This window comes from Otolemur garnettii, unplaced genomic scaffold, assembly GCF_000181295.1.
Source record: "Otolemur garnettii isolate 467f Iridium unplaced genomic scaffold, OtoGar3 scaffold00001, whole genome shotgun sequence".
Classification (NCBI taxonomy): domain Eukaryota; kingdom Metazoa; phylum Chordata; class Mammalia; order Primates; family Galagidae; genus Otolemur; species Otolemur garnettii.
In genome coordinates, this window is record NW_003852396.1 from 35,772,583 (window position 1) to 35,787,694 (window position 15,112).

At 39.7% G+C, this 15,112-nt stretch overlaps 1 protein-coding gene across 1 annotated transcript in view; it reads right to left on the reverse strand.

The window, feature by feature from the left end:
• The window catches only part of ZNF214 (zinc finger protein 214), an 11,956-nt gene extending 6,880 nt beyond the window's left edge, over nt 1-5,076 (reverse strand). Inside the window, exons 1-3 of the mRNA XM_003781058.3 lie at nt 4,970-5,076; nt 4,528-4,590; nt 3,804-3,892 (exon numbers count right to left, since the gene is read on the reverse strand). Of these exons, the coding sequence (XP_003781106.2) occupies nt 3,804-3,892; nt 4,528-4,544 (106 nt within the window). The 5' untranslated portion in view covers nt 4,545-4,590; nt 4,970-5,076. The remainder of the gene's footprint in view (nt 1-3,803; nt 3,893-4,527; nt 4,591-4,969) is intronic.
• Nucleotides 5,077-15,112: the final 10,036 nt, after the last annotated feature.

Below are 15,112 nucleotides of genomic sequence, written 5' to 3' on the forward strand. Positions count from 1 at the left end.
AAAAAAAAAAAAAAAAGAATTTCTCTGAAAAACATACTAGCAGAATCTAGTTTCTTTTGCTAGACTTTATGAAAATAAGTGCATAAATGTTTTAAATATTGAAGTAATATAAAAATTGAAAGGCTACTCTCCCTGAAATAACTTGAGAAATAGCCTCTGTAAATAAGTTTTCACTGTTCTTTCAGACCTTCTTCTACATATACATACAAGCTCACATACATACTCCACTGACATGTTTTCTTTAATTCTTTAATTTGCTTTTTTTCACTTACCGGACACTGTACAACTTCCCACTTCAGTACATAGAGAGCTATCTTATTTCTGGTGCATAAATTATTTGATAACTTTACATTTAAGAAGTAGATCCTAATTGCCCATCCCTCAAATGTGGGCTGGATTTAGTCACTTCTAATAAACAGGGAAAAAAAAAAAAACAAAGGAAAAGTAGTGGTGTAAACTTTGGAGACTAGGTCATAAAAGGCACTGTACCATCCTCCCCCTCTCCTCAGACCACTAGCTGTGGAGAAGCTATCTGCCATGTTATGAGAACATTTAGGCAGCCCAGTGATGAAGAATTGAGGTCTTCTGCCCTCATTGAGAAATGGGGCCTCTTGCCAACAGCTCTGTGTATAAACCACCTTAGCAGGGTATCTTCCAACCCCAGTGCATCCTTCGGATGACTGCTGTCCCTGCTGACAGCTTGACTGCAACCTCACAAGAGACCCTCAGACAGCTGTGTTCCTAGGGTCCTGACCCCTAGAAACTGGGTGAGATAATGTTTGTTATTTTAAGCTAAGTATTACAATAATTTGTTATGCAAAAATAGATAATATGTTATCTTTTGTAAAATTTACATAGCATTTCTCTTTATTGACATCTAAGATTTAACTCTTCCTATAATATGGACTTAAGACAGTTTTTAGTTTCTTGGCTATAACAATATAACAGTCAAGAATTCTCCTAAATATATCATAACCTCTCACTCATAATACTATTTCTGCAACATAAATTTCTAAAAGTTAAATTGTCAGGTATATGCATTTTGGGTTAGCAAGAAATACTATAAGATTTCCCTTGAAAATAATATTTTAGAGTATGTGACAAGTATTTTCCTCCACTAGAAAAATAAAAGCAGGACTCGTATATTAAAGTACAAGTAAGTACAATTTATCTATACAGAATAAAAGTAAAGAAAAAAATTATATAAGGAATAAAGATAACAAGTAAGCTATTAACAGACAAAAAGATACTAAAATTGAGTTTTAAAATATAGTGGTACTCTGCTTGCAAGAGATACATACCAAACTGATGAATTCTGAAAGATTAAACATGATTTGGCTAATTGCTTCCTTATTCTTTACTCCATTACTGTCAACTCATTCTTTTGCTCCAGAGACTTGATTAGATGAAGCTTCAAATGTATATTTAAACCCACAGGAAAAAAAGCTAAGAAATAATAATAAACACAACATTTAGAAGAGGGTTAGAATGAAATTATGGAGTCATCAGGGGGCTTTCTAAAGTATTTTCTGGTCTAGATCATAGGTTTTCATGTTGTTATTATATTTTAAATTATATACATGTTTTTAAATATTCAGACATATGTAATAAATCACAATAAAATTCAAATTACATAAAATGTGATATAGAGTTTAGACATATATTACAAAGTTTGGTTTTTTTTTTTTTTAAGAGACAGAGTTTTACTTTTATCACCCTCGGTAGAGTGCCATGGCAGTGTCACACACACAGCTGACAACAACCTCCAATTCCTGGGCTTGGGTGATTCTCTTGCCTCAGCCTCCCGAGTAACTGGGACTACAGGCACTCACCATGACACCCAGCTATTTTTTTGTTTCAGTTTGGCTGGGGCTGGGTTTAAACCCACCACCCTCGGTATATGGGGTCAGCACCCTACTCACTGAGCCACCGGTGCTGCCCTATTACAAAGTATTTTTAAGTGACATTTATAATAACATAAAATATTAATTCCTAAAAATAAACTTACCAAATACTATAGTCTTACAAATCGATAGGATAAAAATAGTGTTGAAAAAAAATAGGAAGAACCTGCTCAATCTTAAGTAGGAGAAATAAATTTTATTCTAACTAAATTTATCTCTATTTTCAATCAGATCTGATCAAGATACTAACAAGATTTTGATGTGGGGATGGAAAAGATCTGACAAACTGGTTTTCAAGTTCTTTTGAAGTGAGAAGAAAATTGTTAAAGAGGAATAATGAGGAAAGCCTAATCCAACACCCTAACTAGACATTAGGGAAAAAAATTTAAACTTGATTCTCTGCCTCAATTCTTATTATGTTTTAGTGACTAAAAAGAGTGATATCAGATATGCATTATAGTTTAAATATTAACAAATGTAACAGCAATCAACTGTAAGTTTTTTCTATATGTCAAGCATTGTCCTTTGTTTTTTACATGTATGATTAACAGCCCTACGTAGTAAGTTTTCTTTCCCCACTTTAACAGTGAGAAACTAGTTTAAGTAACTCAATCTAATTTACAGTATTAAGAAGTGGTAGAGACATGAAACTTACATAGTATATCCAGAATCTGTATTTCGACCAATATGCTATAATGATAAAACATACTGAAAGGTTACTTACATACTCAATATTTGTGTTAATTATTACTTTTTAAAATGGGAATCATTATCATGCTATTCTGTGAAATATTCCTAATATATGTTACTCTTTCTTTTCTTATCCCCATTGACTAAAAAAAGAAAAGTTACATTCCTTTTCATTGCCTACTAAGCAGACTACTTAAATTAATCATAGGAAGAGAATTTTAAATAAAGAATGGTATATACCTGGAATGGGACACTCAATTCTTATAAAAACTTATGCTACCAAAAAAAGTGCTTGGAAAAATGCTCATATGTTAAATGAGCATTTGTAAAAAATTATACAAATAACAATCAATCATACATTCAACAAATATTTACTGAGCACCAAGGTAGAGTTCTATATACGCTGGGGACACTCCCTGCCCTCATGGAGCCTGTCACAATTCAAATTTTTATGTATATACTAGTCTCTCTATATACACATTATGAATATGCATATACACCTGTGTATTTTTACACATATGTATGTACATGTATGCATACATATTAGTGTTTATATGGATTAGTCTGTATGTACCTTAATAATTAGATAAAAGACTACAAGCAAATATACCCAAATATCAATAATGGCTGCCTCTGGTTACATGAAGGAGCCTCTAAATGGTACACAAGAATAGATAACAAATTAAACATCAATAGCTGTCCATAATGTGGCTTGACTTTATACATTCATACTTATTCTCCCCTGGAACTAGACCATTTTCTTTACTTGTCCCTCAAATACTGAGACTCAGTGTTGACTCTCCTATCTAGAATGGTATCTTCCTATTCATAATGATTATTCAAATCTGATTCTGCTGCTGTGTTAAGTGCCACTCCTTCTGGTCCTGTTTAATGTAGATAATTTCAGAAATTATTACTAACCTCATATGATTTATTCCCTAGTGTTAAGACATATTTCCTTATCTCAGAGCACCAAGAACTGTATGAACTATATAGCAGACTTGAGTGACTGAATGAATGAGTAAATGCTGGGAAAAAACTTTGGGTAAGGGTAGAGGCATGCTGCATAGAAGGCTAGGAAGCTTCTCAGGCAACCAAGGAGCATTTTCTATGCAGTCTGATCCATCCATCTTGATTGCCACTTATACTATCACGGCTCATGGAGAATTCAAGATCATTTTATAAATAAGAAAAGACAATAATACTCACCTGGGATCAGACTGTGAGGAAAATGGTGGACACTCCTTCTTCCTTTGTGCTCCTCTTCTAGGGAAGGGTAGAGCGCTGAAATGGCTAAGCTAAGGGAGAAGAAAAGAGGAGTGAAAAACTGGGCATGACTCCAAATTCCCAAACTCATTCAAGTCTCCATACACTATACTGGGTATGACCCCCTAAATCTCTTAGAAAAAGGTCAAAAAGAACCTAAGAACAGTTCCATTCCCTTTCAATGATGAAAAATGAGAGCTATGAACACTGGCATCTTGGAATTTATTTCTGACTCTCCAGAAACTTCAAAGGATACAACTCTAGTTTGGACTTGAAAGCACAGAATTTGACTTCACTGTTTAGTTCCTCCAGAGATGCAGATGCTTTCTATCTCTCTGAGCCTCAAGGCTTTATTTTATTAATTATATTCATATTACGTAGATGATTAAAAACAAGAATAAAAGTAATAGAAATAATGGCAGTACACTTAAATAGTTTCCATACTTAAAGTATTTTTCTCATTTTTTTCAATCGACGTCATTGCCCTCCCCTACTTGTTACAACAGACATATGGATTCACAATCAAAGAGGTACCAGGAATATTGGAGAAGTATCCCAGATTTATGGATTGGCTCCCAGGTCTTGATTACAGTCTCAACTATGCCATCAACCATCTGTTGAACTTTAAGAGACAAAACTAGATCTCCTAAGGCCTCTGTTTCCTCACCTGTACAATGGGGGCATGAGCCTTTGCCACCCTGATCCTTCCTTGGCGATCACAAGTAGGTCCCTGGGAAAAATGATAAGCAATTAGTCGAGACCCCTCTCTCTTTAAAGAGAAAAACGCTTCATTCATGTGCACCCCAAAAGCAGGCCAGATAGACGCTGCCGCAGACTCTGCCCGCCACGGGCTGCTAGAGTGTAAACACCGGAGACACATACGTACGAATGTTTCTCAAAGAGCAGAATCACCGAGTATCAAGTCCACATAGCTCTGCGGGGCCTCAGCGTCTACAGCGAAGCCGTGCGTGGCCTCCGTTGCTCATCCGGATACCCGGGCTGAGCTCCACCTCGACACCTACCCATATCTAGAGCTCCAGATGCCTCTACCCTCCCCTCTTCTTCCCCTATTCATTTGTAACCAGGGAGGGAAGCCGAGAAGGACCCACCTACAAGGGTGTCTCCAATTTCTAAGCCAGCGTCGCTTCTCAGCCCCTGACCCTAGCTATTCGGCCACTGTTCCTTCAGCCACAACTCATACAGCCCTTGTCCACTTCTGGCTCTGTCGTCTCGAGAGTCCACATCACTCGCAGAGCCTCCAAGGAGAAACCAAAACATTCAGTCCACAAAAACAATGGCTGCGGCCAGGCAAGACAGAACCGGAAGTCCCTGGACCCAGAGTAGACACTCCAAGTGTTTCCATGGATACTGGAGGGGCGGGGCGGGGAGGGAAGAGAGAACGCCGGAGAACGTGACTTCTGATTGGCCAGAAGGATGAAGGCGCTTCCGGGCCTTTACCCTTTGGCTTCTATTCCTGGAGAAGTGTGCACCGTGGTACTTCAGAGCCAAGGAATGGGGCAAGGAAACCCCGACATTAAAGGAATAGGACTATTCTTGTTGCTTTTAGGGCCTCGGGAAAGAAGGTGCGGCTAGGGCTTCAGGGAAGCCGAACGGGAACGGCTTCGGAGAATTCTGGAACCCTCACAGCCTTCTGGGACCGAACTCCTGAACGGGAACCCCAAGAAACACTTGGGGGCGACTTGTCAAGTCGCCTTTGGTTGGCGAGGCGTGGTTATGCCCGCTGTCCAGCGCCCTGGGCGGGATGGGCACCCCGGTAGCCCGGGCCCTGGCTAGCATCGCCCCTAAACTCTAAGTTGGAGGTCCCCAGCCATGGAAAGGGCTTTTTGAACTCCGTCTTCATGTTGCCTGGGATCCACTTCGTTCTTGGTCCAGTCGGGCTTTTTTCCTTCCCGCCTTCCTGCCTAGTCCTAGGCTCTTCAGGAGACTCCAGGCAGAGGAGGGAAGGGCAAAGTGGGAATAAGATGAAGTCGGGGTGGGATGGGGGAAGGAGCTCTTCCTTGGTTTCCTGGGAACGCAGAAAAAGTTCCATGCACCTGCTCTCCTGGTATTGAGTGTGTAATACTAGGGAAATGTTTTCACTTCTTAAAGCCCACTCTCTTAAACTTGGGCTGCATCAGTAGTAGTTAAACGCTTTATTAGGCAAGAAGCCTTTGTAGGGTAGTCCTTAAAAGCAAGGGGCACCTTGGATTCTAATCTGGCTACATCACTTTTTTAGGCGGGGAGATACTGTTTCACTTTGACACCCTGGCGTTATAGTTCACAGAACCTCAAATTCTTGGGCTCCAGTGATCCTCTTGCCTCAAGCCTCCCAAGTAGCTGGGACTACAGGCGCCCACCACAATGCCAACTATTTTTGGAGACGGAGTTTTGGGGTCTCTACCTCAGGCTAGTCTCCAACTCTTGAGTTAAGGCAGTCCACCCGCCTCGGCCTCCCAGAGTGCTAGGATTACAAGCGTGAGCCACTGCGCCCGATCTAAACATCATCTATTAATATTAACCTTGAATTACTTAACTTTTTAGTGTCACCTTAAGAGACGTAATATTAATAGGTATAATAATAGTAACTACTTCACAGCCTTATTAGACTTAAATGACTTAGTATAGTTAAAATGCTTAAATCGGTTTTTCACACATTTGGTACTCTAAAAATTAACTGTTTATGATTCAATGTTTAGCAGGGGTGGGTGACCAAGAACCTATCTGCTTGGGCCCAACACACAATGAGCACCTTGATTTCTTACAACTCTGGAGAGATTTTATTTTTGTTCATGGACCTCTCTCTGGCTTGAACTTTCAGAAACAATGTGGAATAGTGTTTAAAAACTTGGACTTTGTCATCTGAAAGAACTAGTTTAAAATCTGTCATTGTTGTCCACTAGATGATGAAGAGTCGGTTATTAAACCTCTCTCATCTGTAAGATGAAGACTTCAGTAAGTGGTTAAGTGGTTATAATTGATAAAGTCCTGAATACACAGATGTTGACCAATCAGAATGAACACTGAAAGTGGGGGATTCTGCCATGCTGCCTCCGACCCATAGAATATTAGGATTGTGAGGAATAATGTGGATAATCCACAGAATTTACTTTTTAGCATTCCTAGCACATAAAAGATTAGCTGTTGATGTTATTTAACTCACATTCTCATTTTTTAAAAATAGTGTGTATTGAGACAAAATTATTTTGTAGAAGAGGATATGAGAAGTGTAACTCAGTCTTCTGGACTTGGATCATTTTTTAATTTATTTTGAGAGGAAAGTGAAACCTAGGATTTTGTTTCAAGCAAATGATTGTTTGCTAATTAATTAAGAACACTAATCCTTAAGGCCTTTTACTCCCAGACACACTGATTGTGTCTTCTCTATGCCAAAGTTGGTGAAAACTGTAGAAAATCAGAACCTTTCATATTAAAGAGAATGAGTAGGTCTCCCATTTCATAAGGTCAATCACAGAAAAGGGCAGTAACTCTTATGGTAAAGATGTATATGGATTATGGGGGGATATTCTAAGAAATGGCTGTCTAAAAGAACTTCTCAGGCGGTGCCTATGGCTCAAAGGAGTAGGGCACTGGCCCCATATGCCAGAGGTGGCAGGTTCAAACCCAGCCCTGCCAAAAGCTGCAAAAAAAAAAAAAAAAAAAAAGAACTTCTCTATTCCCTGCTAAGCTATCTGATCCTATACCAGAAAACTGAGACTTACAGATAAAAACCTTAGGATTAGAGCACTACCTTAGAGACTTGGTGTTGGACCTCGCCCCATCCCCTTCCTTGTGGTCTGGATAAGAACGTGGGGCACAGCATCACAGTCTACACATGAGAACTTAAATGTGGCATTTCTTAAAAATAACCCTGGACCTCAGATCTGTGGACCCCTAAAAGACCTGTTTCAATTCAATGGGATTCCTTGACTCCAAAATGTCCAGGAAGAAGCTGATAATGTAAGCCAACTATCCCTGTGCTGAGTCTCATAGATCGTAAGGAGACTAGGGAGAAAAAAAGATTTTTATCCAGGTGCCCCTGTAGGCAAATGGAAAGCTTCATGCTGCCATTCAATGGCCAAAAAAAGTAGAGACCACTTTGTTATCTCCTGTGTGTAGGACTGCTACCACTTACAATATTCTATTCACTATACCTGGACCTTGGCGAACTGATGATAATTAGTTTTTAAGAGATAAGAGTGTCCAGTTGTTAGAGAAACAAATAGAATGTGCATCTGAAGAAATATACCTGCTGAATGATGAAGGACAACATAAATAACAAAGAGCATCATGTGCAGAACCCATAGGCTTTTTGGAAATTAACTCTATTTATCTTCCTGATTAAGCACTGTAATAATTGAATTAGAGGAAAAGTATGGTCACTTTTGAGTCAAAATGTAACCAATATGGTTTAGTAATTAAGTCCCTGAAAGCACAGAGGGGAAAAAATTGATAAAAATCGTGAAGAAAAAAGACAATAGGCTTAAAGGATAGATCTATGAGATTTAATATGAAGACACAAAAGTTCTAGAAGGAAATACAGAGTTGATAAAAGTGAGGGCCAGGTGTGGTGGCTCACACCTGTAATCCTAGCATTCTAGGAGGTAGAGGTGGGTGGATCGCTTGAGCTCAGTAGTTCCAGACAACCCTGAGACGCCATCTCTAAAAACTGGTCAGGGGTTGTGGTGGGCACCTGTAGTCCCAGCTACTCTGGAGGCTGAGGCAAGAGAATTGCTTCAACCCAAGAGTTTGAAGTTTCTGGGAGCCATGTCACCATGGCACTCTATGGAAGGTCACAAAGTGAGACTATGTCTCAAAAAAAAAAAAAAAAAAGGCTATAATCCTAGCAATCTGAGAGGGGAGATGGGTAAATTGCTTGAGCTTACAGGTTTAAGAACAGCCTAACAAGAGCGAGACCCTGTCTCTACTAAAAATACAAAAAACTGGCTCGGCGCCGATAGCTCAACCGGCTAAGGCGCTAGCCAAGTACACCTAAGGTGGCGGGTTCGAATCCCCAGCCTGGGCCCGCCAAACAACAATAACGGCTGCAACCAAAAAATAGCCAGGCGTTGTGGCAGGTGCCTGTGATCCCAGCTACTTGGGAGGCGGAGGCAGGAGACTCGCTGGAGCCCAGGAGTGGGAGGTTGCTGTGAGCTGTAATGCCACGGCACTCGACCCAGGGGGACAGCTTGAGGCTCTGTCTCAAAAAAAATAAATAAATAAAAATAAAAATAAAAATACAAAAAACTGAGGCAAGAGGATTGCTTGAGCTCAAAGAATTGGAGGTTACCGTGAGCTATGATGAGGCCATGGCACTCTACCCAGCTTGAGACTATCTCAAAAAAAAAAAAAAAAAAAGTTGATAAAAGCAAAGAAACTAATGAATAACAAAATGATAGAAAATCTCTCTGTGTTAAAAATTTGTTTAAAAAGCTCAAATCTGCAGATCTAAAGAACACTCAGACTAGCCATATAAAGGTATAATTCCTATACTCTTAAGAGTGAAGAGAATACATGCAAATTTTCAGGCAAAAGGGGCAAGTTATCTGAAAGAAAAATGACATTGGCCTTCTCATTTTTAATGCTGTAAGCTAGAAAACTGTACAGAAATATGTAGACCAATAAAAAGGCTGCAATCTATAAGCCAAAATATATCCTAGGAAAAGACATATTTGAAAATTTGAAGAATTCAGAGTTTGTATTGCTCAGTTCTCCCTCATCTGAAGAAACAATTCAAGAAAGGACTCCAAACAACAAATAAACCAAAAAGAGAGATCCCCCACAAAACAAGTATGGGAAAGGAAACAGAGAAAGCCATAATATAAAATAAATAATAAACCTAAAGTAACATATATAAAGAATACAATAAATTATCAGTAGTTATGCTAAGTTGAATGGTCTGTATTTTCCTATATATTTTTATTTATTTACGTATTTAATTTTATTTTTTTCTGAGACAGAATCTCACTCGGCCACCCTGGGTAGAGTGTAATGGCATCAGCCTAGCTCACAGCAAACTCAAACTCTTGGGCTCAAGAGATCTTACCTCAGCCTCCATAGCTGAGACTATAGGTACCTGCCACAAAGCCCAGATAGTTTTTCTATTTTTAGTAGAGATGGTGGTCTCACTCTTACTCAGGCTGGTCTCTCACTCCTGAGCACAAGCAATATACCTGCCTTAGCCTCCTAGAGTGCTAGGATTGCATGCATGACCCATCACGCTTGGCCGAAATTCCCCATATAAAGGCAGAAGCTGTCAGGCTGGGTGAAGTAACGATATCCAGCCATGTGCTATTCATAAGAAATACCAGTGAGTTTGGTTAAAAAGATATCAAACAAGAAGAGCAACTAATTCAAGAGTAATTTGAGAACCAAAGAAATATGTTGACTTTATATATTGATAAAAGGCACAATTTATGAAAAAATATGGTTTGCCGAATATATGCAGCAAAAACGTACAAGTTTGAGACCTTCACAAAAAATACAATTCTGTGGGAAAATTCAATACGTTATGTCTCAAAATTACAGACAATAAAGCCATACAGAAACTAAATAGTATAATTAATAAACTTAAGAGGTATATATAGAAACTTTCATCCCTGGAATAGAGGATATATTTTTAGTATCAATAGAACATTTACAAAAAGTAATTATGAGCTTTGCTGTCTTCATCCCCAGATGCTGAATGTTTTTAATTGCCCTGAGAAAACAAGCAATCAAAGTGAACTTCCATACCCAACCTCACCCACTACAATAGATTCACACACCTTATCTGCATCAGTGGTGATTTGGTCTATTCCTTACTATGAATAAAAAAATGTCTGTGCTCCTGGCTAAGAAACACATCCACTTAGTCATTAGATTCTAGCCATTCTTGCCCACATGTGGACCTACTCCAGCAACTTCCCTCTCCTACAACATGAGTTTTCCTTTTTTAGATCTGTCCCATCAACAAGTGTACTTTCATTTCTTCAAAACAAACATTGAAACAAAATGAAACGTTCTAGGGCCCTGGGATTCTGCAACAAAAAAACCAGAAATCATGTGGCTTATAAACAACAAAAGCCAGGCGGTGCCTGTGGCTCAAAGGAGTAGGGTGCGGGCCCCATATGCCGGAGGTGGCAGGTTCAAACCCAGCCCCAGCCCAAAAAAAAAAAAAAAAACAACAAAAGCCTATTGATAGCTCATGGCTCTGGAGTTTGAAAAGTCCAGTATTAAGACACGAACAAGATTTGGTGTCTGGTGAGGGCATGATGCTTGGTTCATTATAGCCATCCTCTTGATGAGTCCTCACACGAATGAAGGAGGCAGGGAGTCTGTGGGGACCTCATTTATAAGGGCCCATTCATAAGGGTTCTGTTGGTTATTCTTTTGAGTTACTTTTTATATAAATTGTATAAGGTAGACCCCTGATTTCTGACTGTAATTGAAGTTGTTTGATCCATCTTGTTTACTAGCATGCTGAGCCCTGAGCTCCTTACAGTATACGTGTGCTTAATGTCAACGAGTACTGATGCCTAAGTTGCCAATAAAATTTAAAGCTCTCTGTGAAGATTCCAGCTTAAGAAATGCTACCTTAAACGAGGTGATGGTTAACTCTTGAATCTCCCAAGTCTTGCTGCTTTGTGAAGAAGTTTTTCAAATGGGTTATTCTTTATACTTTATCCTGTAAAGTCTAAAAAATCAAAGGTTTCTTGGAGAAGCCCAAGGACACTCCTACGAGGCCTTCCCCATGGTAACCCAGCCCTTAAGAATTTGTAAAACGTAGCTACCTAGGTCCTTGAAACTAAGGTTTTCTGCTTGCTTCTCCTTCTGTAAACCCTGCAGATGATTGGACACCTCCTGTGAGAAATAATATGGTAATTAATTCGTCTATCTACTTGTGAGTCCAATAGAAGGACAGGGACAGAGCTGATGGCCTGCTGAGTTTCTCCACTGGCAAATAGAATTCCTTCCCCTATAATCTTTGGTGAGAGTCTATTTGTTTTAATTTGCTGGTCCTGCAACAAAACAAGAAGTCGTCCTAACAGAATACCCATTTACCCATTTGATCCAGAGGCCTTTCATCTAAGAATTAGATAATTCTAATTCCTGATGCTGCTGGATCTATTAATTTCTAAGTCTGTCTTCTGGGGCCAAGGGCATGAATTCACCCAAGAGCAATTGTAGTCATGTGGGATTTGGACGAAATTGCCTGTTCATAAATCACCAGATGGTGACCACAGTGGTTGATTTCACTGAAATGTTACTCAAATATGTCAAGTAGGCTTTTGCCTGTGGGCCTCTGCACTTGCTATTTCTTCCTCCTGGACTGTTCCATCTTCCAGATGCCAGCGTGGCTCATTCCCTCACTTTCTGCAAATGCCACCTTCACTGGGTCTTCCTTTTCCATTCAAAGAGAACTAAGACCAATCTCTTCCTTCCCACCCCAGCACTATATCCCTTACCCCACTGATTTTCTTCACAACAGTGATCAACAACTCATATACTACAATTCATTATCCACGCTTATTCAATAGAATGTAAGCTTCCTGGGGAAGAGGGTAGGAGAGCAGAAATAGTTGTAGTCTAGAGAGAGCCCAGAAAACTTCCAGGCAGGAAGTAGGTGCTCAATAATTGTATGGATTATTGGATGGGCCAATTAAGGGATATTGCTTATTAGGAGTCATCCAGGCTGGAAAAGGTCATCGGAAGCTATGATTCAATTCTCCAACCCTTCTTTCCCCCAATGTTATCATTCATTAGAAAAGGAAGGAGGAAGGCTATGTGCCAGCAGATGTACTGAGCATAGGGGATCCTATATTGAACAATGTATCTTCTCTGGGGGAGATGCATGGTAGGAGTCTGCCTCCGGAATAGCAGGATTACAGCCACAGTGCTAGCTCTTTTTAAAAACAGTTTCATGCTAGTTAATTTGATTCTGTTTTATTTGTCAACGTTGGTGTTAACTTTTATTTTTAGCTAAACTTAAAGCTCTGTTTTCTTTCTTAACATTTTAATATCACCAAACTAATTAGTCGCTCCTAAATGCAATAAATTTGATTATTTGCCATATAAGTTTGTCACTGAAGCAGAGTATTTTGACTCTGTTGATTTGACCATTCAGAATATTTTTGTATAGTACTAAAGACAGTTATAACATTATACAAAAAGTGACCCAATTGTATGGAAAAATTAGATTAACAGTATATTAGGCTTCTAGTTACAATGGAAGAATTTGGAGTGATCAAAAAATAATGGCTTAAAGTGTGAGTTGTTTCATGGTTAAAGGAAAAAAAGTTGCTCATTTTCTCATGCATTTTCTAAGAAAGAAATACAAATTATCAGTCTTTTGTAAAATTCAAAATGAGTATTACTGTTAAGAATGACATCAAATAAAAATGATTTCACTAAATAAGTAAATAAATAAATAAATCCGAGACATAGATCGGGAGGAGAAGAGTGGGAACACCACTCTTGGGCCCCGCCAGCCAATGGAGAGAGAGATTCGCTGATGGGCGTGGGCATCCAACCACGCCCAGCCCGCTCCCCAGCCCTCCTGCGTCAGGGTTTGGTCAGGGTTTGCTCGGCTAGCCTGGGAGGAGGAAGATGAGGCGTTAAGAGCCAGGGCTTAAGCTTCCCTTTCTCATCTAACAGCAAGTGCCTGTGGAGCTTCTACTTTCCACTTTTCCTTTTTCCTCTTTGACTCCTGCTTTTCAGCGCTGGGATTTAACCTTTGCTACCCACGCCCACTAAGGCCTAAGGTATGGAATAACCCTCCACTTCTCTGGATACGTGTTTTTCACCTCCAGAATAGGAGGTTGGACTCTGTAGGAGTCCTTCCAGCGCCCAAGTTCCACGTGGAAGATAGAAAGGGTCGGACCTGGAATGAGGCCCAAGAGCAGACGTTGCTGGACCCCCTGGGGTGAGAAATGTTGGTGACTTTCAAAAGTGGTGCAGGCGATGACCAGGCCGGAGAGTGACTTTCCAAGCGAAAGGCGGTGGTCACCTGGGAGTGGAGGGTGGGGGTCGGGGGTCCTGAGTCTAGAACGGGAGTTCACACGTGGGTAACGAGTAGCTTGCAGGTGGATACCAATATGGCCTTTAACTCCCGTGCAGTGCCGACTCCTAAACGTGGTAGGAACAGCCCCACTTTGGTTCTGAGGCCTCAAACACGCCCCTCTCGTCTCTGCTGGGAGCAGGTGTTAGTCCTTCCATCCTAGGCTTTTCCCGCCACCTGGGTTCTGCAAACATTCCTCCACTCCGGGCCTCCTCTAGGCCCCTTTCGTGATTGAAAATGGAATACATCGCCTGAAAACTTTACAGTTCCCCTGCTCCGCTCTACATGTCTCTTTCCCTCCTCTCACCAGAGGTCGAAAAATAATAACGCATGCTTGCTCCCTGCGTCGGACATCTCTGCCCAGGGTAGTTTGTCTTTATCACTCCCGCTGCCTCTACTCCAGAAAAATTGCTGTCTCTACAGAGGTTATTTATATCGATGATCCCTAATCTACCAGATTTCAAGCACAGTTGGCGGCCTCTTTGGAATTTGCCAAAAGGATATTTGTCTTTTTATCTTTTTATTTTTCCACTTTTTAAAGAACTGTGTTCTGCTTTTTCAAAAAGTCACAAATTGTCCTAAACTCCAAAACCGTGATTAATTTTTATGAGGCAGTTTTGTTTTAATGTCTTAGTTGTAAGCTTCATATACCTGCCATCTGTTTGGAATTGTGCACGCATTGTATTGCTGCATGGTAAGATCATTGTAATAACTGAAAACTCAAACGTGTTCTCTATTTTTATGCATTTAAATCACAATTGGATTATTAATTTGTTGACAGTTATTCTTTATTCAAAATAAACACCCTTATGCACAAAACTTTGTGTATTGGGGATTCTTTTCATTGGAAAATTTCCTAGAGAAGAAGGTACTGCTTGAAAAGTTATGCATGTTTTTAAAAGTCTGGGTAATTGTGAACATGTAGTTTTTCAGTTTTGTAGCAATTAACATTTATACTAACAATATCTGCTTCACTCCATTCTTAACCATTATATGGTCTTGTTTTCTAAAGCTTATTTTTTCCATTTTGATAACTGAGAAGGTTTATCTCCTGGTTTACATTAGTTTTGGTATCTGCTTAAGTCTAAAATTTTCTGAAATACTTGTCAGCCATTTGCTTTGCTTTTTCCTCTGTGAATAGGCTATTCGCAATAAATTTGCTTTAGATCTCTTTTGTATGTTGCTTTTCTGGTGATAGGAATTTTTTATGTTTTTC